This window comes from Carcharodon carcharias, chromosome 9, assembly GCF_017639515.1.
Source record: "Carcharodon carcharias isolate sCarCar2 chromosome 9, sCarCar2.pri, whole genome shotgun sequence".
Taxonomy (NCBI): Eukaryota; Metazoa; Chordata; class Chondrichthyes; order Lamniformes; family Lamnidae; genus Carcharodon; species Carcharodon carcharias.
In genome coordinates, this window is record NC_054475.1 from 3,596,827 (window position 1) to 3,619,262 (window position 22,436).

The window sequence follows — 22,436 nt, forward strand, 5'->3', positions numbered from 1 at the left end:
CTGTGGAGAAACAAAGTTAACCTTTCGAGTCTGTGTGACCCTGCTTCAGAGCCCAGGGTATCCTAACTGATCACATGCTTACCTGAAACATCTGTGCATTTTTCAACATGAAACAATGAATAGCAATCCTGAACCTTGGCTGATTCCAGACACGCCTCCCCTCTCCGGCTTTGAGACTAGCTCTTACATCCCAGCAAACTTGACGTAAGCTGGAGATTTAGCTGAGAAGCTGCCTAGTCTGCATTATGTTGAGGTGGCTCAGTATCACACTCAAGTGGTGCATTTACCCACTAAGCCATAGGGGGAGGTATGTACCGGATATGTCTAGCAATTAACTGCCCTGCTCTGTGACATGCTTTGGAAATCAGATTGCCACAGCAACAATTGCCTATTTAGTGCAGAATCTGGGTGATGCCTCATGCAAACTAGGATAAAGAAGAGGTCACTGTTGAGCTGTCAAGACTGACACGTAGCTGTGTTGCATAAAAAGTATCAACCCTTGAATTTGATGGGGGTGGTGGTTGGGGGTGGTGTTTATATCCAAGTAACTCCCCTCAGTACAGGAAGCAGCGAGTGTATACTCATCACGTTACCCTGGATATGTATATTTTGCACAAAACTGTTCTGAAGCTGATATTTTAAAACATGTTGCTTTTATTGCATTTCCCTTTTGTGATTTTTTTAAAACAGAATTAAGGGGTGGGTGGAGGGGGTGGGGGGGGGTGTCAATTGGGAAGAAATAAGAAATAGCCAAGCTGTTAGCTGGATAGGCTGTTCAGAGTCTAGTTTCCTGCCTCTCCTTTGATCCTGGTAATTGGAACCAATTATGGTGCGACTGGCCCCAAAGGCTCTTGTTCTGCTATTCATTCTGCAGCAGAAAGACTGGGATGAGTTTACTACAGTGTATTATTCTCACTCTTTGATCTTGCTTTCTGTCAAGCACTCAATACCACTGCTCGGCAGCAGTGTTACCTGCACTCCAGCTGGCTTTATTTTTTTTTTTCCCAAGAGTTGTTGTTCTCTTTGGGTTTTCAACTGCCTTCCTCTTTGACAGCTGTTGAAGTTTTTAAAAAGGCTGCTCTTTGCAGGATGTGCCTCAGCATTGTGGATTGGAAATGCTGGAGCGAGTGGTGTATAATAGATGGCAATAGGTGAAAGGAATCTGGCTACTTCTAAAGTTACGACAACCGCATAGATGCGGACAAAACCAATAGCTTAGGTATTTGTACGCTGCCTTGTGGGGTAGTCTGGTTGAAAGAGAACAGATGGGAGGCTGTATTCATCTCTTTAGTGGAGTGCCGTATCTGTCGGAAAATATCAAGACGATTAACTAGTATGGCTATTTTCCCCCCAAGTACAAAAGATGTATGAAGATTAAAACATATTACTGTAACAGGGCTTCAGTGTGTGCTGCTGCACTGTCCTTCAACCTTCTCAATAAAGATCTGGCAGGTGTGAATTAGTTCTGTATTAAGCATGTGCTTCATGCTTTGTATTTTGCTTTTTTTTTAAAAAACATACATTTCATGTTTTAGTGGCTATTATTGGTGAGGCTCTGGACTCTGACACTTTGTTGTATAACATTTAGGATCGACAGATGCAGTCACCAATGTTTCCATTGGTGCAGGAGGTGAGAATTCTTAGTAATGACGTAGTGGAGGTACTATTTTAGTTCACCACTTCCTCTGCAATTTGAACCTCGAAGCATTTCTTTTAAATTCCTAGTAAGAATAGACTGCCCTCATTTTTTTTTTTTAAATTGTCGCACTTGTGAGATAAAAGTGCTGTCGATTTTTATCATCCTATGCTAATGCTGCAGCAGTGTCGTGTTCGAGTGAAGCCCAGTAACATCCTTGCGAGTTTTTGCATTAAGCTTTTTACTTTCTCTTTCCCACTGCCTTTTTAGACCATGCCCTCTGACTGCCAAGTGATGGGGCTTGGAAGGTTTCTTGAGTGATTCATCTTTCAATGCCCTCGCTTTCCTGGGGGAGGGCAGAGCAGGGTCATTTCTTGGGCTCCAGTCATCGGTTGCCAACAGCAATACAAAGATATGCTGTGAAGAATCATGGTGGTGAATTTGCACCTCACCATTGCCTCATCCAGGGTGCAGTTGGTAATTATATTTGAAGGTGCAAAATTATATTGGTAGCCATGGAACAAAAATAAAAATTGCTGGAAAAGCTCAGCAGGTCTGACAACATCTGTGGAGAGAAAGAGTTAACGTTTCGAGTCCAGATGACTCTTCTTCAGAACTAAAGAGAAGTAGAAATGTGGTGAAACATATACTGTTTAAGGGGGTGGGACAGATGAAGCTGGATAGAAGGCCAGTGATAGGTGGAGGCAAAAGAGAGATTGCAAAAGGTGTCATATACCAAAGGCTGAAGGGGTGTTGATGGTGGTGGTTCTGGCTAACGGAAGGTGCTAATGGTGACGTTAAGAGTAGAAAGCTGGATGAACATGTGACAGGTGGCCCTAGTGGGGTTAGGGTGGGAGAAAGATCAAAATAGGCTAAAAGGTGGGGATAAAACAATGAATGGAAATAAATTTAAATAATTGAAATAGGTGGGGAAAAAATGTAGATAGAAAAATTTTTAAATAAATATTTGAAAAAAGGGGATCAAAAAGGGATGAGGGAGGAGAGAGTTCACGATCTGAAGTTGTTGAACTCAATATTCGGACTTAAAATTGAGTTCAACAATTTCACATCATGAACTCTCTTCCATCCTCATCCCTTTTTGATCCCTTTTTTTCAAATATTAGTTTTTATATAGACATTTTTTCTCACCCATTCCTATTATCATTTAAAAAATTTATTTCCATTCATTGTTTTATCCCCGTCTTTTAGCCTATTTTGACCTTTTCTCCCACACTGTCCCCCACCCCACCCCCAATAGGACCATCTGTCTCTTGCTCATCCTGCTTTCTACCTTTAACGTCTCCATTAGCACCTCCTTTAGCCAGTGTCACCACCATCAACACCCCTTCAACCTTTGGTTTATGACATCTTTTGCAATCTCTCTTTTGCCTCCACCTATCACTGGCCTTCTATCCAGCTTCATCTGTCCCACCCCCCTTAAACAGTATATATTTCATCAGATTTCTACTTCTCTTTAGTTCTGAAGAAGAGTCATCTGGATTCGATGTTAACTCTGTCTTTCTCTCCACAGATGCTGTCAGAGCTGCTGAGTTTTTCCAGCAATTTGTGTTTGTTTCAGATTTCCAGCATCCACAGTATTTTGCTTTTATATTGGTAGCCATGACTTGCCTGTAAACTGCCTTAAATACTCAAGAGGAAACTTGACAAACGCAATAGCAGCTCAAAGATTGGAAAGTAGGTAATCATAGATCCGATTGTCAAGACAATTTCCTAGCTTTAAAGTAAATTTGGTTGAGCTTTTCTTTTCGTCAGTGATCGTGCTGTTAATATTCTCTGCTTTATTAAGGTTTATTCAGTCTGTTTTGAGTTTTTTATAGTGATCTGTTTGAACTTAGTACATTGTACTAATATTGAAGTATAAAGTGCGACTAAGGCTAGAACAGGATGTTCCCTCCTGTTGTTTGAAGGTGTTCCTATGAATGTTGCTTGCTGCATTCCTTGGGTCAACTGTAAGAGTTCAGGCAATGGAATTGTTCCATTGAACCATACTGACAAAGAGGATGTGTATTGCAGTTGGAGGCGCTATATAGGTTTCAGCAGTGGGGTATAAGTACTCCCTTCCGTAAATTTTAAGGCAGAAAAGTGTGCCATTTTCCACAGTGAGGTTTTTGACGCAGCCTGTCAGCTGGTCCCACTTCTGGAGTTATTGCCATCTACCCATCTGTAAACTAGGAAAAGGAATTTCAGTGTGGTTGTCAATGACCTTGTACGCTTGCATTGAGTAACACTGTTCTGGATCTTTGCACTGTTTGAATTCAGAATATTGGATGGAGCTGGCTTGACCCTCCCTTCTAGAAGCCCAGAACAGAAATTGAGGATTGTGCTGCTCATCATTTTCCAACTATCTCTGGTAAACCTGTGCTCCTAAATTTCCAATATGATCTTCCAGTGAGTAAGATTCCTGTGAGGAGCGCAAAGTTAGAAAATCAACCCTTGGGTTCACCATAATAAGCTCAAATAAGTTATCCAAACTTAACATCTATGATATTAAAGTAGCAAATGGGCAGGACTGACAGAACTAATCCTGGCCTGTAGATCTGATTTTTGTTGCAGTGTGTATGCAGCTTATGTATAAACTTTGACGCTCAGATGTCTGAACATTCTAAGCTATAAGTTGGAGGTGAATTAGATGTACAGATCTTTCACATTGTGTGTACTGTAGCTGAGTTAACTTGAGATTAAACTTGTTCAGTGACCACTGCAGCCACCTACTCTTGCTTAAAAGGTCACCTACTTCTGTTATGTATGGTTCCTGCAAAATGATGTGTTTCACAATACAGCAGTGTGCTGAAACTGGGGAAATTTGGTTAATTTCAGACTGATTCAATAACCTTTGCTGGTAATGTGTTTTCTGTAGTTGGTAAATGCACTGCTTTTGAGAAATCATAACACTCACCAAGATGGTGAGTAGCTTTCTTGCAAGCTGCTATCGAGTATATGTGGGAACCTGTGCTTGAGCACCCCACACACCAGCGCAAAAGCTGATACTATGCATTTAAGGATTGTTCTATTTGACTCTAACTGAATATCACCCTCATCTGGTGAGGGGAATTCATGGGTGGGAGGGAGACCACGACAACAGTAAATATTTGTAATGTTGACTTTCTTGTAGGAAAATGTCCCAGGGAGCTTCACAGGAGCATAATACAAGCAAATATGACAGGGAGCCAAAGGAGGAAACATTGGGAGGGGTGATGAAAAGCTTGGCCGAAGAGGCAGATGGTAAAGGACATCTTAAAGGAGGAAATTCCTGAGCTGGGGCCCAAAAGGCCCTGAAGGCAAGGCCATCAATGATAGGGAAAAGAGATGGGAGTACGCATAAGAGACCAGAGTCAGAGGAACAACGAGTTCTTGGAAGATTATTGGGCTGCAGGAGGTTAGAGGTGAGGCTATAGTGGGTTTGAACTCAAGCATAAGAATTTGAAATTTGAGATGTTGGTGAACCAACATCCAGTGTAGGTCAGTTAGCACAGGGTTGATGGGCGAATGAGACTTAGTGCAGGTCAGGATATGAACAGCAGTTTTGGATACACCCAACTTTATGGAGGGCAGAAGATTGAGGATCAGCCAGGACAAAATTGGAATTGTCATGTTTGAAGGTAACAAAAGCATGGATGAGCGTTTCAACAGCTGATGGGCTGAGGCAAGAGCAGAGACACGACAGTTTGGAGATGGAAGTAGATGGCCTTTGTTAAGGAGAGGATGTGTGGTTGATAGCTCAGCTTAGGGTCAGATAAGAGACTCTGGTTCAACTGAAGACAATGGTGAGGGAGTGGGCAGTGTTTAGAAGAGTGGTGAAGTTGGTGGAATTGGAGTTTATGGTGGAAGACAAACACTTTAGTGTTTCCAATGTTTAACTGGTGGAAATTGAAGCTCATTCAGGACTAGACATATGACAAATTTTCAACCAATATAGAGATGATAAATGGTGTCATTAAATTACAGGTGTAACCCGACATCATGTCGTTGGGTGACGTTGCTGAGGAGCAGTATGCAGATAAAAAAAAAAAGGAGGGAGTGGAGGATAGATCCTTGGGGTCCGTGCTTGAGTTCAAACCCACCATGGCCTCACCTCTAACCTCCTGCAGCCCAATAATCTTCCAAGAACTCGGTATTCCTCTGACTCTGGTCCCTTATGCATACTCCCATCTCTTTTCCCTATCATTGATGGCCTTGCCTTCAGGGCCTTTTAGGCCTCAGCTCAGGAATTTCCTCCTTTAAGATGTCCTTTACCACCTGCCTCTTCAGCAAGTGTGAGGGGAAGGGGAGAAGTTAATTTGTTGCAGGAGTAGAATCAGAATGCTTAATGCACAGAAGGAGGCCATTCAGGCTGTCATGTCTGTGCTGGTCTCTGCGAGAGCAAGTCAGCCAGTCCCACTCACCTGCCTTTTCCTTGTAGCCCTGTAAACTTTTCCTCTTCAAATAATTATCCAATTTGTTTTTTTTTTAAAAAACCACGATTGAATCTGCCGCTCCCGTCCTCTCAGATGATGCATTCTGGATCCTAACCACACAGAGCTTTTTAAAAAAGCTTTTCCTCATGATGCCTTTGGTTCTTTTTCCATGGTTCACGACCCTTCTACCACCAGAAACAGTTTATCCTTATCCATTCTGCCCAGACCCCCCTCATGATTTTGAACACCTCTATCAAATCTGCCCTTGATCTTCTCTCCTCTGGAGGAACTGGGGTTGTTCTCTTTAATCTATCTGTGTAACTGAAGTCCATCCATGGAATCTTCTCATGAATCTTTGCACACTTTCTAATGTCTTCACGTCCTTCATAAAATGTGACGCCCAGAATTCGACACACTTCTCCAGTCGAGGCCATTTTAGTGTCTTATAAAGGTTCACCATAACTTTTGTTGCTTTTGTACTCTACGGCCCTATTTATGAATCCCATGATCCTGTATTCTTTACTAATTGCTTTTTCTGACCATAAACTTATTGGTGAGGTCAGTTGGGGGAGATGTGTTGGAGGGGGCTTGCTTAACCATGTCAAATGCTGAAGGCAGGTCAAGAAGAGTAATGCGTCACAGTCACACAGGAGGTCACTTGTGACTTTGCTTCGGGTTATTTCAATGCTGTGGCAGGTGCCAAAACCTCATGGGAGAGAATCAAACATGGGGATGTGGAAAAATGGGCATGGATTTGGGAAGCACACGATGCCTTCAGGTAGGTTTTAGATGGAGCAGTGGTTTGCAACAACAGAAGAGTCCGTTGTGGGATTTTTGATGACTGGCTTGAAGTCAGCAGATTTGAAAGAGAAGCTGGCTTGGGGGAAATGATAGATGGTCAGTGGTCATGAGGAAAATCACAGAATTAAAAGGTGGGAGACAGGATTTGAAATTTAATCAAGGATGATGAAATAAAGAATTCAGTGCCACCACAGGCTTGAGACATTACACTTTGCTTTTTGACTCATTTTTTATTCCCTGCAAAGAGCTACAGCCCCCAAAATTTCGATTGACCACACACTCGCTAGCCAAGCTGTAGTGCATCCAAGTGAAAGAATCAAGAGCCCATCCTCAGTTAAGGGGTGATTCACACATGTGGTGCATGTATTGGGGAAATTTTAAACACACCCCATTCTCTCTCATGGCAGATGGCCGGGGTTAGTGCATGGAGAGCATTTGTAGGATGGTGACCTGTGCTTGTGTTCAGATGTGTTCATCGTGGAAATGCTGTGCCTCTTTTCCCTCCATCTTATCTTCCCTTGTCCCATTGGAGAATACAGCACCATTATTAGCATCACACCTGAAGTATGAATTGCCTGGTTTGTTAAGTGTGTAGAGTATAAATTGTTTAATCACACATTAAGTATTCCTGATTGTCTTAATTTTAAACTTGAGCATTGTGACCGAGCCAGGGTTCTTGGGAAGTTTCAGGTTTAATATTGATTGTGTCCTGGATTTTTCTGTTTGCACTGATTGATTGATTGTTTTTAAACACCTTGGTCTGTGTAAGGTAGGTAATCAAATCTAATTACACATAATGGGCAGAATTTTCCCCCCATCGGCGGGTGGGTGTGGGGGGCGGAGTTCAAGAGCAGGCTTGTGGAGGCACGCCGCCATTTTATGTGGGCGGGCCAATTAAGGCCCACCCAGCGTGACATCCGCAAGGAAGCGCTGAGCGTTCCCTGTGCGCGTTTGGGGGTGGGGAGATTCCCTGACCGCTGAGTGTGCACTTTCGCACATGTTAAGTGCTGCCTCGGAGTTCGGCTCCACGTTAAAAAATACTGAAAAACATTTTTTTAAAAAATTCTCTAACATGTCCCCTCATGTGACACTGTCAGGTGAGTTGGGACATTTCCATCACTTTCAGTTTCCCTTTTTATTAAAAATTTATAAAAAATACATGAAGCCACATCCCACCTGTGGATGAGGTTTGATGCTTTTTCCGAAGCCCACCAGGGATCCCGGCCTGTCCACCAACCTTAAGGTTGGACGGGCTGGTCCACTGATTACATTAATTGGGCCATTGACAGGTCGGCGGGCGCACAGCTGATTCGGCTGAGCCCCCGCCGACCTGAAAATTGAAATGACGCGGGGGTGACGTCGGGAGTTCCGCCCGATTGTCATCTTGGGTCGTTTTACGTGTCGCCGACCGGGAAATCCCGGCCAATGTCTCACTTCGCAGATAAAATGCAAATTGATTTGTAAATAAAGATATACTGGTGAAACCTGAATTTGATCCCAGGAGCTGTAATTTATTTTTATTGGGACTGAGCTACCCACTGCTTGTGGGTTACCTGCACTGCCCTTGCATTCAGGTCATCATGAGAATAACCCCTGTTGTATCCATCACATTGATATCTTAATGACAAGAAAGCCTTGCATTTATGCCGCAGTTTTCCCAACCTCTGGATATCCTGAAGAGTTTTACAGCCAACAAAGTACTTTTGAATATTATTGTTGTAATTTAGCGAACATGAAGGTTTACTCACGCAAACAATAATGTGATAATGATGAGATAATCCATTTAGTGATGTTGGTTGAGGAATAAATATTGGCCAGGACATGTGCAAGGGAATGGTGTATTACTTCATCTTGTTCTCAGTAGCTCTGAGAATGCTCCACTTGGAGTTGTTTTTTTTTGAGTATAAATGCGTGATCTCATTTACCTGTTCATTAATGTCATTGTTCTCTATACCAGGACTGCCTGAAGGGTTGCCAAGAACAGATTGAAGCTGCCTTGGCCGAGGGCTTAAAACAATCTCAACAACAGCAGGAGCAAACCATGTCATCAAAGACTGTACATGAGCCAGACCAAATCAGCACTCCTACAGACGTAAGGGATGTCAACCTGTGATCATCCATGTGCAATTTTTTTTAAAATCAATGCAGAGCTATGGGTGCAAATATAGTGTTTGCTATTTTAGTACTATTTAGTGCTATTTTATAGAGAGAAAAAGCCTGCAGTTATACACAAAAAGATCCTACTTCTATCTGTCATGTGGGGTGAAAACACTGAAGAGGACACAGACTTGAAAAGAGAAACGACAAATGTAGCAGTGATCATCGTGTGAAATTCCCGCACCCTGCAACTGATTATATATGGAAGGTTTGATTGTGATTTGTTGACCAGCCAGCACTGAATATAGCTGCAAATTGTGAAGTTGGCAGATTGTAATAAATATTCAGGGGTCTGGTTTCTAAATTTTATTTTTTAGTGCCTTTACAAAAATGTCCATTTAAAAAAAGTGCAAGGTACTTGTTTTTAAAGCCATTATTTTGGTTTTAACTTATTTGGTACTAGTCATGCAGTTTGATAACATCTAGCATCTTTCTCTCTCTCTCTCTCTCCCTCAAACAAAAAGCAAAAGATCTAAACTGAACATTATCCCACAATTTAAAAGGGATATATTGTATTATTTTGCCTAAAAAACTTAGTACAATTAATATGTCCATTCATTTAATGAGAAAATTATCCAGCACCATCTGATTCACTGTATGTTTATATCAGTATTGATATTTTGCTTAATGGAGACAATCTGATAAGTGGGACATTTTAATTTTATATTGTGATGTCCCAATTAACAGACTTTGACTATTTTGCACAATGATGTACAAGAATATAATTCTATAATATATAGATTAGTACTGCTATTTTGGGACATTTTGATTGACATTGTGTACAAGTGTCTAATTGTATATATTTAAAATAGGGCTGTAACAGGAAGTAAGATTTGTTTTTCCTAGAGGGGCATGACATTGGGAAATGAGGCAGTGGGGATAAAGCAGACTAAAGTTCTGAAACAAAATGTCTCTGCTGGTAGTTTTGAGACTGGTGCAGTGCTTATTTAAAAATATATATGTATACGCACACATGCATGTAAATGGAGTACTGGTTTCTTGATAATAGAATGTATACCAACTGCTTTATATCTAATGAAATATATTTAATGACCTTTAACAACATCGCAGAAACCAGAAATTCTGGTGGTAAAACAAAAGGACCACAGAGCATCAGAGAGGGCTATGAAAAGTCCACTACAATCTTTACAATGCTTATCAAAATTTTACAATTCAAACCAAATCTATTTTAAAACTTAATTATTGTAAAGATTACAGTAGACTTGGCACTTCTATTTTTGATTAAACAGACCCGACCCGCATTGACCTGGTAAAATAATTTGTTCTGAGCTATGATATCTTAGCCTGTTAGAGGGGTGAACCTTGCCTCAAAATATAATGTACATAAAAATTACTCCACATAAAAAGCATTCATTTGTGTATATTGATATTATAGGAAATGTATTAGTTTGACAAAGATTCTTTAATTTTTGCCTCTTCTCTAGGGTTATAGCTTCTCACGTGCAGAATATTAATCTGTGGCAAGTCCTCTATAAAGAGGAGAGCTAAGGGTGACGGAGAAGCCTTAAGGTAGTATATTGCAGATTAATTAATGGGTTTTGCAAGCTAACTGCACCCACATTAGTTGCCTGCAGCACTAGCCTGATTCAGCAAGCAAAGCTATGTTGCTGAAATATGAAAAGAACAAATTCTCCAAAGCCACATTCACTTGCAGATGAGTGGATGCCGGTATGCTCATTGGAGGTACACATGTGCTCGAGTATTTATGTGGATGCGCTAAGTACTAGGGGCACAGTTGCAGCATGATGGCCAAAGGGTGTGTAGTAGCAAATTATCTATATTCAATCTTGCAGCAGATAACTAAAGTGATTTCAGCAACTTTTATAATTATTGCTTCCTTGTATAAATGCATCAATTGAAGGAAAAAGTATTGGTCAGCACAAGTTGGGCCAAGCCATTTCCCTGTGAAGGCCACTCCCCTTTTTGAAGGAAATTTTGCATTGAGAATTTGGCTCGTCAGGGGAGGGATTTCCACAGTTCATTATTATAGATAATTATTTAAATTTGTATGCTGAAGCTAATTTTATGAAGCCAATTATCAGATGTTTGATAAAGTCACTTAGATGTGTGTGTGTGTGTGTAGCTGTAGCATGTGAAAACACAGACCATTATAAGACAGAGAATCAGTTACTCATGAGTTCAGCCGCCTCAAAAAAAAGTATTTTTTTAATAAAAGATTACATTTCTAGGGTTAATGGTAAAATCGCAGAATTTGGCAGCTAAAGAAGGCAGCCATTCAGCCTGACAACATGCGTCTATATACTGCCTTTAACAGAAAAATATCCCAAAGCACTTCAGATACACAAAGTAAAATTGTGCTTGTGTAGCCTCTGAAAGAGTTGCTCACTTACTGCTATTCCTCTCATCTTTCCCTCATTTCCTGCAGTGTTTTTCTTCAAATACTTACCTGCTTCCCTATTTAAAAGTTATTATTGATTCTGTTTTTGTCATTTATTTGTTTCTGATAAAAATTCTTAATAAATCTCTCGAAAAAAAAATCCCCAACCTCTCCCTTTGTTCTTTTTCATAATGATTTTTCTGCCCTCTTACTAACTTAGCAACTAGTGGAAATGTTTTTTCCCTTTTAACTTTATCAAATATTTTTGTAATTTGTCCCATCATCTCTCATCTGTTTCAGTGGACAACCTCCAGTTTACGTCATCTCCATAGATAAAGCTTATTATCGCATGTGTCATCTTAGTAAATCTCTTCGGCACCCTCTTTGTGTCCTTAACATCCTTTTTAGAGGCAGGCACCCAGAAATGGACATAAATCATTGCCTTGGTAGAGTTAAAATTTTGTGTAGTATAGTATTATTCAGTGGTATCATAGAATAAAAAAATGAGACTGGAATCTTTAGTTTTACCTGATATTTTCTGGGCTGGATTTAAACCACACCTCTGACGTTTTTGGCCTTTATCTCTTCCAGCATCTTATACCTGGAGATACAATTCAGTAAAGCTGCATTCTGCTTTAAAAAGCACTCGATTCACTTGATGAAATGGTCCATAAATGAAAGTGTAGCATTTAAGTTTTGCTTAATAGTCAGTGAAATGGGCATAATACTTATTGTGTTGTTGCCTTTTATTTTTCCTAACTCTGCTTTATAGTTATGCATTCTTTATTCCTTCAATTAGTAAACAGACTTGTTTGCCAACTTTTAATAGTGTTAAATGCTACAGATATTTGCTGATTAAGCACAATACTTTAGCAAACTAGGGGCGATCAGAAGTATCCCATGGGCTACACAGATTTTAAAAGGCGAATTGAAATAAGTTCCTGAGTTAGTAATGTATGTGACCCAGTATATAGTTTGAGCTTAAGGGGCTGTGTAACCATGCAAAAATGCCTTTCAACACCAACTAGATTGCATGAAATTGCCTATCTAAGTATGATATCATCATTTAATCCACTCAGATTCTTAATTGTATTCCTTCAACTCATTCATCCTCCATATTCCATTAAATTTGGCCTGTCATTTAAAGAGGAGGAATCGTAGGACTTTGTATCTCTTCTGAATTATACTTGTATAATGTCCTGAGAACGCTTCCTCCTGCTCCCACGCTGCATGTAAGGACTCAATTTTATTTTTTATCCTGCCAATATCTGCCATTTTGCCTCATGAATTTTTGGTTTTGGAACACCGTGCCTTGGAACACCCTTTTAAGAGTCGTATGTGCCTAATTAAGTAAAAAAAATTAATGCCTTCTCTGTAGGTGCTACCTTTTGTCAGGTAATTGGTTCTTTAATGGGGTTGGTCCTACTGCAGGTGGCGGCCATGGTGATGAGCCTGTTATTTTGGACACTCTGCTGCCTCTCATGGTCTCGGGCTCCAGTTGAATGGAAAATACAGCAGAATGCTCTCCTTAGCAGAGATTTTAAAGTTGCCCTACATCAGCTGCTTCATTTGCAACTCGTTTATTTTGCTGATCGATATTCAAATAGCCTATCGTTAGGAACATTACAGATTTGTTAGCTTGCCACCATTAAGTCGTACAGCTTTTTTTTAAACCAGTGCAGCCTATTGTGCGCCTTGGTTTGTATAATTAATAGCACCATAATAGGGAGTCATTTTCTGAGTATATGCTTATGAGACTGGAACCTTGCCTGCTGCCTACCATGTTAGAAGATTGGAGCATTGCATTCCAAACCACCCTCAAAATCTTGGTATACGCTGAGTGCTAACTTAGTGCTGCTGAACTGTCCCAGAATATTTTAGTCCTTTTGTGTTGTGAAGGTTGTATATCTTCCTGGGCCAAGTCATCACATTTTGATTAGTTTTTTTTTTTACTGAAAGGCATCCCCTCAGATTTTTGTTGATCACTGATCTGACAGGCCAAGAGTCTCTTTAGTAACATGCTGTCCAATTTCCTTTGCGGAAGCTCATCTATATCTTGGAGACTTGTTAAACCAAAAATTGACTGCATTTTGATATAGGATCAGCTTGTACACTAAATATTTATGCCACATTAAATTTGCCAGAAGTGAAGGACCAAATAAAAAGGGACAAAACTGATGGGGTCTCAATTTCTGGGGCACATGCAATTTACCGGGTTTTTTTTTTAAAAAATCACGATGCATGATTCTTTTTTTTTCTGTGGATTAGGGCACTTTTAATAATTTTTCTCTGCTTGTCACTGCAAGAAAAATTGAAGCTCGTTTAAAAGGTGGCAACATACAGTATCGTATTGAAATTAAGCAACTATGTCCATCTCTGGTTACTGAGGTTGGTACCTGTGACTCCTACAGCAGGCTAAGTTTGAAGCATTGTGCATTGCTGTTGCTGGGTTTGATGAAGAACGGAGTGATTTTTTTTGTTTTGTTTTTGTTTTTTGCGCTGCTAAAAGGGCCAATGTATTACATTTTTTTTTTAGTTATATTGTTGAATGAAACTTGCTGCTATGTTTATTTTGTATACAGGATTGTACAGACAACTGAACTCAAAGTATCTGTTGGTTAAGGAGACTGTGAGATGTGTGTCTTGGCTTCTCAAGGATGTAGTCTAAAACTATTGCAATCTTCATACTTAAATGATCCAACCTGTTCAAAAACCTCATTTTTGATATTGAATGCTGCAGTGGTTTCTCGGAAGGAGGGGAAGATCACTAGTGTTCGCATAGTAAGACCTTGAGATTGACCTGTAATCATCTTGGGTGTTTTCAGTATGTTAAATGTTAATATTACTCCTGCGTTTATTAATTATTAGTGAGAAGGGCATATGGTCTGTTTTGAACACAGTTTCTGATGAGCTGTCCCATGCGTATGTTTGGATGTCAGAGACCAAATGAGAACTAGTTCAGTTGGTTGTGCATCACTGTTTTATGTCTGATGAAAGAAGACCATAACTTTGTTTGCTGCTTATGTTTAAAGTCACACAGTAAAATGGGGGCTGGGGGAATTATAAGAATAGTAATGTACTCACAATACCTATGTAAATTTGACTTTGGTTGCCTCTTCTGTCTGCAGATATTCTACTTACAGTATCTCAGGTTACTAGACAGTTTCTACAGTACCTCGGCTTTTTAAAGATCACGATTGTGTAATGTCCTAAGGAGATACCATTGTCTAAAGCCCCTCCTCAGGAACGGGAATTGGTGTAAATGTTTTTGTTAGTCAGGTAAAGCACTAGTTTTTGTTCCTTGTGGGCATCTGTTTGGTATAATTTTGTTTTCTTCCTTTCCTCCTTGTTTGGTGCTAGCTTCATTGCTCACCATGCATTTTGGCGTTAACATTTTGTAAACTATGGAAACTACCCTGAACTTATTACGCATGCGTTGCTAATGGTTTCTTTTGAGATCATAGAATGAATTTGTACAGCAGCAATTTGTTAATAATTGCGTCATTATGTAAAGTTAGGGCAAGTTACAAAGCTTAGTCAGTGAAAACAGTTTGAGAGATAACTGGTCCAAAAATGACATCTCTTTGACCAAAGTTTAGCAAATGGTTGGATGGCTCTTAATACAGTAATTGTGTGTTTAACAGTAACATTCTCCAACCGTTTCACTGACTCTTTATATAAATCAAAAGCAATCGTTCAGAATTAATTACTGTGACTCTGACTTGTGTATCTGAACCTTGAGAAAATAAATGCTAGTCCTTTGAACTTGGCTTTTGAAAATGAGCTTACTTACAAGTCCACTGTATACTATTTTCATGGATAGCTACATGCCTAATGTGTCGAGTACTGATGACTGGGGTTGTGCATTATTTAGATAAAAGTTTTAGTTCACAAGCTCCTCATTGGTAAATACACTGCCCATTGTGAAGCTGAACCATATGTACTAGTAATGTCAGTTTTGGAGGGGGTGGAAAGAACAGCCAGGCTGCTAAAACTGATCCCATTACCCTCAGCGGGGGGAAAAAAAACTCAACCCGTGCTCCTGTTCCAATTGCTGCTTTTACCCCTGCTAGGAAGTGAAATGTACCAAGAAAAAGAATGGACTCGGTTATGGTAACCTCCCCTGCCTTAAATTCACAGCTAACACTTATTGCCAAGACTCTTACATAAAAGGATAGCTAGTTGGACAAGGCACGAAGAGGGCGTTGATACTTGTGGAAACCTGTTCCCATCATGAGTCAGTGCCTTCAAGAGTGAAGGGCAGAAAATTGAGGGTGGAGTTAGAGTAAGTAGTGAAGCTTGTTCCCTCATTTTTGGGTGACTTGAAGCAGTGACAATGAGCCAACTGTAAAATTTTGTTTGGTTTTATTGAGTATTAACCATGAGTAACTGTAATGAGTTTTGAATGATCATCCGGTTGATTGCATTTTACCAAATGGGGACACTGCATCTGCAATTTTTGTGTTTTTTAGTCTAAGAAGTATCTGGTACTTTTTAAGCATTATTCCATGTTCAGATTTTTGGGCCATATTATATCAGTGCATTATCCGACTAGCATTAAGGAGCCCATCTTGGGTATAACATGTTTTGAGTCTTGTCAATAATATGGTCTAATTCTTTGTCAAAATACTGTGCAAGAACAAATTACTTTTTTTCACTGCTTGTGAAATTTAAAAGCACAACAGTTCCAAGAAACCATGTGCTCATCTTATTTCACAAGTCGTGACAGAGAAGAAACATATAGTGGTTAACTGGAGGAAAATAATAATTACAACAGGGTCTTAAGGCAATGGGGTGCTTGTAAGTAATTACTTTTGGATTTCAGTCTGTGCTTGCTGTATATACTCGAGTATAAGACTAGAAATATATCTCCTACGTGGAGCAGCAAATAGGGATAGTCACTTTAGCTGTGGGTTGTATCGGTTTTTAGATTTCGCTCATGGCTGGTTTCCTTCCGAGCAGAGCAATTTCTCCAAAGCCTGGATATCGCACCAGACCAGTGCTTTCCTGTCAGTGGTTGCTGTCAGCTGTTGCACTGCCTGGCTTTTCCAGCAGTGGGGAAATTAGCATTAGCAACTTAATCTCTGGGATCCGAGGTGGGCATAGATGTGGCAGAGGACAGGATTGAAGTTGGGTAAGAAAAGAACAGTCTTTCCATTTAAATAGCAGCACTACAAGAGTGGAGCAACAGCTAGCATGAATGCACAATGTAAAATGAGAGGATGAAAGATTATTTACCAGCCAAAAATAGAGACGTTTGGTGCAGAGATGTTTTATAATATGAGGCAGTTGGATTTGTTTAGGGTTATGTTTTTGTTTCGCTTATATATGTGTTATCTTATACTCAAGTATATGTGTTTGTTTTAATGTAAACATTACATAAAATGTTAAAATTACTGCAGCAACTTCCTCTCCTTTGTAACTTAAGTCCTCCTTACAATCTAGTGTTAGGCGAAGAAAGTTAGCGAAAAGCTTAATGAGTTTAAATAGGTGGCTCAGTTAGTCTAGCAATGGCCACCCAATCAGATTGTGCAGGAGAGGAGGAAGGATACAGCAGTCCTATCTAACTAGAGCAGCTTGGATGAGTTTTATTAATCCTCAGCCAAGCTGCTAAGTGGACGTATGGTGGAATGCAGATACAACTCTATCAACCTGCTACAAGAAAGCCTCCTTTAGCTGATCATAGAGTAGCTTCTGCAACAATTATAAAGCATTTTAACCCGACTCATCGCATTTGTCTTCCTGACTGAAGGAGAGTTTCTGTATGTAGCAGGACTAGGGCAAACTCGAGCAGAAACAAAGCGTGAATATCGGAAATTACTTCTTTGAAATAGTTTGATTATTACTTAAGATTATCTATGAGAAAATATACTCAGTAACTTTATGCAGGACTGAAGCATTAATAATACATGGAAAGCACCAGCCTACAGCATGATCAAGGCCCCGGGGTTCAGCAGAATTAAGATGTCCACTACATTAGGTGGGTTCAGACTATAATTAATGTTGTAATGTTCCCACAGTATATTGCCTCCTGACACTGGGGCAATTTTATCCATAGGGCCAAAACAGCTGTGAAGTAGGCAGAGCGTCTGACGAAAGCAGTCAGTGAACTGTACCTTGTCAGCTGAGAAGGCCAATGAATTGACTGGTCTAGCCGACAGGTCAAGTAATGGGCTTGGGGTACGAGGAGTCATTCCAAGTGCAAGGCATTGTATTATTGTGCCTCATGGCCCCTCAAAAAGACGTTTTTGTACATGAAAGTTGCAGTCCATGCCACACAATGGCATAGGTCCAGGACCTCCATTCACTTACTCAGAAATAGCTTTCTACATTGAAACCAGCAGAAATGCTGTGCTCTCATTTACAGGTCCACCTGAAAATTGCTTTGGCCATCCACAGCAGCCAGAGTCTTAATTTTCTCTCTCATTCTCCCTCTAATTTCCCTTTGCTGGTTCGCTGATTTTCCAAGCAAGAAACAGGAGGGCGGCAACTTTAAAACAAAAATCAACCCCGCTAGCTTTCTGGGCTTTTACGTGAAGTGTGGACATTTGACAGAAGTTGACCATTGCCTGTAGAATTGTATTAAAACAACTGCCAGAAAGATCTTCAGTTAAGGACCATTCTCCATTCTAATGAGGGACTCTATATGTACCATATTTAGGTTGCTTAATAGAAAAAGTTCAGCTCAGCTCAAACTATACGTAAGTGTTAAACAGTGAAAATAAATATTTGGGATGCCATTAAAAGTGGCTGAATCTAAGTCGCAAACTAGTTGACCAAGTTCTGTGTTGCTATGGCATAATTTCAAACATAAGATTTGGTCTTAACACAGAATTGCTCAGTAAAATGACCTAGTTCCACTAGTCATTAGCAGTTAGAAACTTCTTGTGCAGTTGGATTTGGATGCTTCTTAAGCGAATGTCATGAAATTTGATTCATGTAGGTTTTAAGTCTCTGTCTTAGTTGCCATGAAAGTATTTTTTATATCTTCACTTGTTATCTCTAATTGCAGTGACATTTCTTTGTGAATGCTCCATTCTTGTGGTGTTTTATACTTCATACATTTTGTTTATTATGTGTATTTTTCCAGCAACTTGGGGCTCTCTACAATTGTTCATTACTCAAATGTTTGCTGCCAACCAATCTAAAGTGACAGTTTCATCTAACCTGGGTATTAAGCAGGGTGAGGAGTTTAAACAAATAATTTGTTGAAGGTCATTGAAGTGCCAAATGTTTTGAAATGCTCCGTCCTGCTTGCTGCTGACTCAAAGCAATGGAAACATTTCAGGAGGTATAGCACACATGAGAAATGCTATCAAATGCAGCAGACTTAAAGAGAACACATTGGATTAGAGCCCTACAATTGCCATTTCTTACACTTGGATTTATAACAATGATGTGTAATGAACCTCTCAATTCTTGTTAAATTTTTATTCAGTCTGCTTGTTTTATGTTTTGTTCTTTTGGCATTGGAGTGTGCCCATGTCATGATTAATTCTTCAGTCCTTATCCATATTTTGTCACCTATACTTAAAGAAAAAATGTATTTTTTGTTCGTTGTTAAATGCATTTGGTGTGTCATAAATACCACATCTTCAGCAAGCAAGGTGTAACTTTGTGCTCTTCACCGTTTACCTTAGCAATAGATTTGTGTAAAAAAAAAAGGTCTGGTTGCTGACTGGGTATGCAAATCAGGATGAACTCTCTGAGAAAGAAAAATAAAATTTTAATTGATGTCTTCTGAGGCCTGTTGCTAGGCTGGTGTTACAGTGCCCCAATTTGATAACATCGATAACCTTTTTTTAAAACTGCTCAACTGTTTGCCTGCATTACAGGTAAGGAGTATTGAGCCATCAATTTCACAACGCTTTCTATCTGCCATGGTTCTTCCAGTTTCATTGCTATTATGGGCACGTGTGCATATTGTGTGTTTTGTGTGCAAATATGTATTTATACACACACAAGTGTGCACTTAATGTCAAATCCTTGCTAAAAATAGAATCTAACTAAGCTTTCCCACTTAACAACTAAATAAGCCTGGAAACTACTGAGTGATTTTACCAAAATGCTTAATGCACTCATAAAATTACTCTCCACTATTTTAATGGAGATATTGAATTTTTATTTTAAATGGGTTTAATGTTCATGCAACATCATCACTCGTGTTAAATTTTAAAATTCTACTGTCGCCAAAAGTAATGAGTATACTTTGAAAGGATGGAATTTATTTGGCTTTCAAAAACATTGTTAAACCTGAAGATTTAACCAAAGCTCAAGTGAAATACCTTGAGAATTGAATATGTGGTGGCATCCCCAGGCAACTGCATGATTCCCACTGTCCATTGTACAAACTTTGTGAGACACAGGCAGAGGCAATCACTGAACAATAAATGCAGTTTTTCCAAACTAAATGTATGCTGGTATGATGTTTCTTTTTTGAGGTAGTGGACACTTTAGAAATTGAGTGATCATTACTTCACACCTCTATAGACATGGGTTGCAGTCAAGGTGTCTCTCAGCTGCCTACACCTCCCACGCATCTCTGGATACATACATCCGTAGTACATCAGGCTCAGCATGAATTGCACTAAGGGACCTGTGCCTATTCTTCAGCAATGTGGCTTAAGATAGACTACATTAAGGTTTCAGTGAATAAAATGCCTCCCAAAAATTGAAGGCACTGGTTGTTTCAATAAAACACTAAACTAAGGTTTGCAAAAAGGTCTGCTCTGTATTTTCTGGTATCTTGGTTTTACATATTGAGTCTGTGATAGTACATTTTTTTAACCATATATATTGAACAAAAGAAAGTGAGCATCAGTAAAACCCAGATAGTGAATCTGAAGCAAACAGCTAAGCACAAGAAAATAAATATTTATACTAAGAGACCCATGCACTCAGTAATTATGGGATTGAAGGAGACCAATAGTGAAGAACATTGCAAATCCATTTTTATCAGAATGAAAACTTAAGTTTTATCTCCGGATGATAACTTGTGGAGTCTATAACCCTATGAGAAACATAGCATGATGCATTGTAAACTGAACTATAATATATATGTATATATGCAGGAGTGTTATGCTGTTGTGAAAGTTATCCCTTAATTCTTTATCAAATGTCACTATCCTAATACTGATCTTACATCATATTGAAAAACAACCTACCTTTATATGATACATGCCTATAAAAATAATGGTGACAGATTATTATAACTGTGAAGCTAACGGTGGATTGCCCTGAAAAGACAAGCTGTAGTACAGCAAACTATTTTGTTTGAGGATCAAAGACCTTTCTACTTTTTTACCTTGCAACTTGGAGAGCAACTTTCCAGATCACAACAGTGCTGTTCTTCAGCTGCTTGCTGGAACACACATGCCAATGTCCCAACAACTTTCCTCTTAAGAGTTGGGGAGGTTGCCTCCCTATGACACTGGAACCAAGATCTGTAACTTGAAGGGATTTCGATAGTTGATATTTCTTTCTAAGCTGGGTGATTCATTGATGCTGCACCACCATACAAGCTATGTATGGATAAAAGAAGTGGGCTGCATTTTGTTTTAGCAGACTCTCTGGATCAGTGGGTGCTGTTGAGCTATTAGTCCTTTTAGTTTCTCCAATAAACTAGTAATATTTAGGTTGGAACTAATTTTGTCACTCAGGAACTTTGTTATACCTCAAAAGTCCTCTTACTACCAACGTGGGACAGCAACTACAGAACATTGCATTTATCTTCAAAACAATTTACATTTTATGAAGGAGCTATAACCATCATTCAACCAACTAAAGCTTAAGATAGGCCTTGAGCATCAAATCAGTAAAGAAATCTCCCCTGCAAAAAGTTTGACCATCCAAGCACCACTGTGCTGTCATTATTTGCCAACTCAGCAAGAGTGAAGGAGCCTGTGACATGGTATAACCGAGGTCCCAATGCTTGGACAGATCAAGAGTGTCTTGCAGTATACAAGTTGCTATTACATACGGCCACATTAATGGGCTTCGCAAAGCCATAATCATGCAAAGTTGCCCACTGAGTCAAAGGAGAGAAAAGCATACTGTAAGAGGTAAGCTTTAAGGGCTGTCTAAAAACAGAACAGTTAGGTGAATGAGGTTTAATGAGGAAATTGAATCTAATCCAGAAAAGATACCTAAAGTAGCAGGGTGTTGTAAATCATACATCTTTACAGAGGGCAGTTACTATTGCAGTAAAAAGGCAAGGAGATACACCCACAACATTTCAAGAGTAAGATGAAGAGGCTGAAGAAATTGATGACCATGCTTTTAGCCGGCCTTTTACTGTTTTTATTGCTTAAGTATAAAGCTCAACCCCCACCAAATACCATACATGTGTGCATGTCTATTCGTTCATCTGCTGCTATTCTGTGCCATCAGAAATGAAAACTTAGGACAAAATGAAAATTAAGTACAATTATTTCAACGTGAAAGTATTTGCACTATATAACCTCTGTGCCTCCCTCTCTTGTAAGATCAATGCCATTCCAGAGTTGTAGCTCCTTGGGCGGAAGAAGGTATAGTCCCTATCTATTAGTTGTCTGCAGATGTCTCTACCTCTTCTACAGTTTCATTATATGCCCCTATGACTTCTGGCACACATTTGATGCTGCAATGGGTGTATGTTACCTTGTGTTGCTTTTGTTAATTGAGGCTGCTGAAAGTAGCATTTCCCCATGAGGCAGCAGCCTCATCTGTTCCTATACCTAGCCATGACCCAGCTAATGGGCGCATTCTCAGTATGTGCAAGGATCTGTATGGGAACAGAAAACTTACCAGCATTGAGTTATGTGAAGCACTTATCAAGCTCCTCTCAATCCAATCCCACCCATATATTAATTCTGGCCATGGAAGGCTCATGCATATTAGAGCTTAAGTTCTCCATAGCCCAGTTGGAGCATCCAAGAGAGAAACTGCAACTGGCCTTTAGACTTCCGTCACAAGAGCTCAATGGGGATGGCCATGGAATTGTGGCATAAGAAATACATGCAGGAGATCATCATTTGGCCCTTCAAATCTGCTTTCATGCTATCCCATGGTTCTTGAGGTGGTGCCTGCA

General features: G+C 39.7%; 1 protein-coding gene across 1 annotated transcript in view; it reads left to right on the forward strand.

The window, feature by feature from the left end:
* Nucleotides 1-19,779, forward strand: part of LOC121281919 (G1/S-specific cyclin-D2-like) — a 44,899-nt gene extending 25,120 nt beyond the window's left edge. The window contains exon 5 of the mRNA XM_041195108.1: nucleotides 8,810-19,779. Coding sequence (XP_041051042.1) covers nucleotides 8,810-8,965 — 156 coding nt within the window. The 3' untranslated portion in view covers nucleotides 8,966-19,779. The remainder of the gene's footprint in view (nucleotides 1-8,809) is intronic.
* Nucleotides 19,780-22,436: the final 2,657 nt, after the last annotated feature.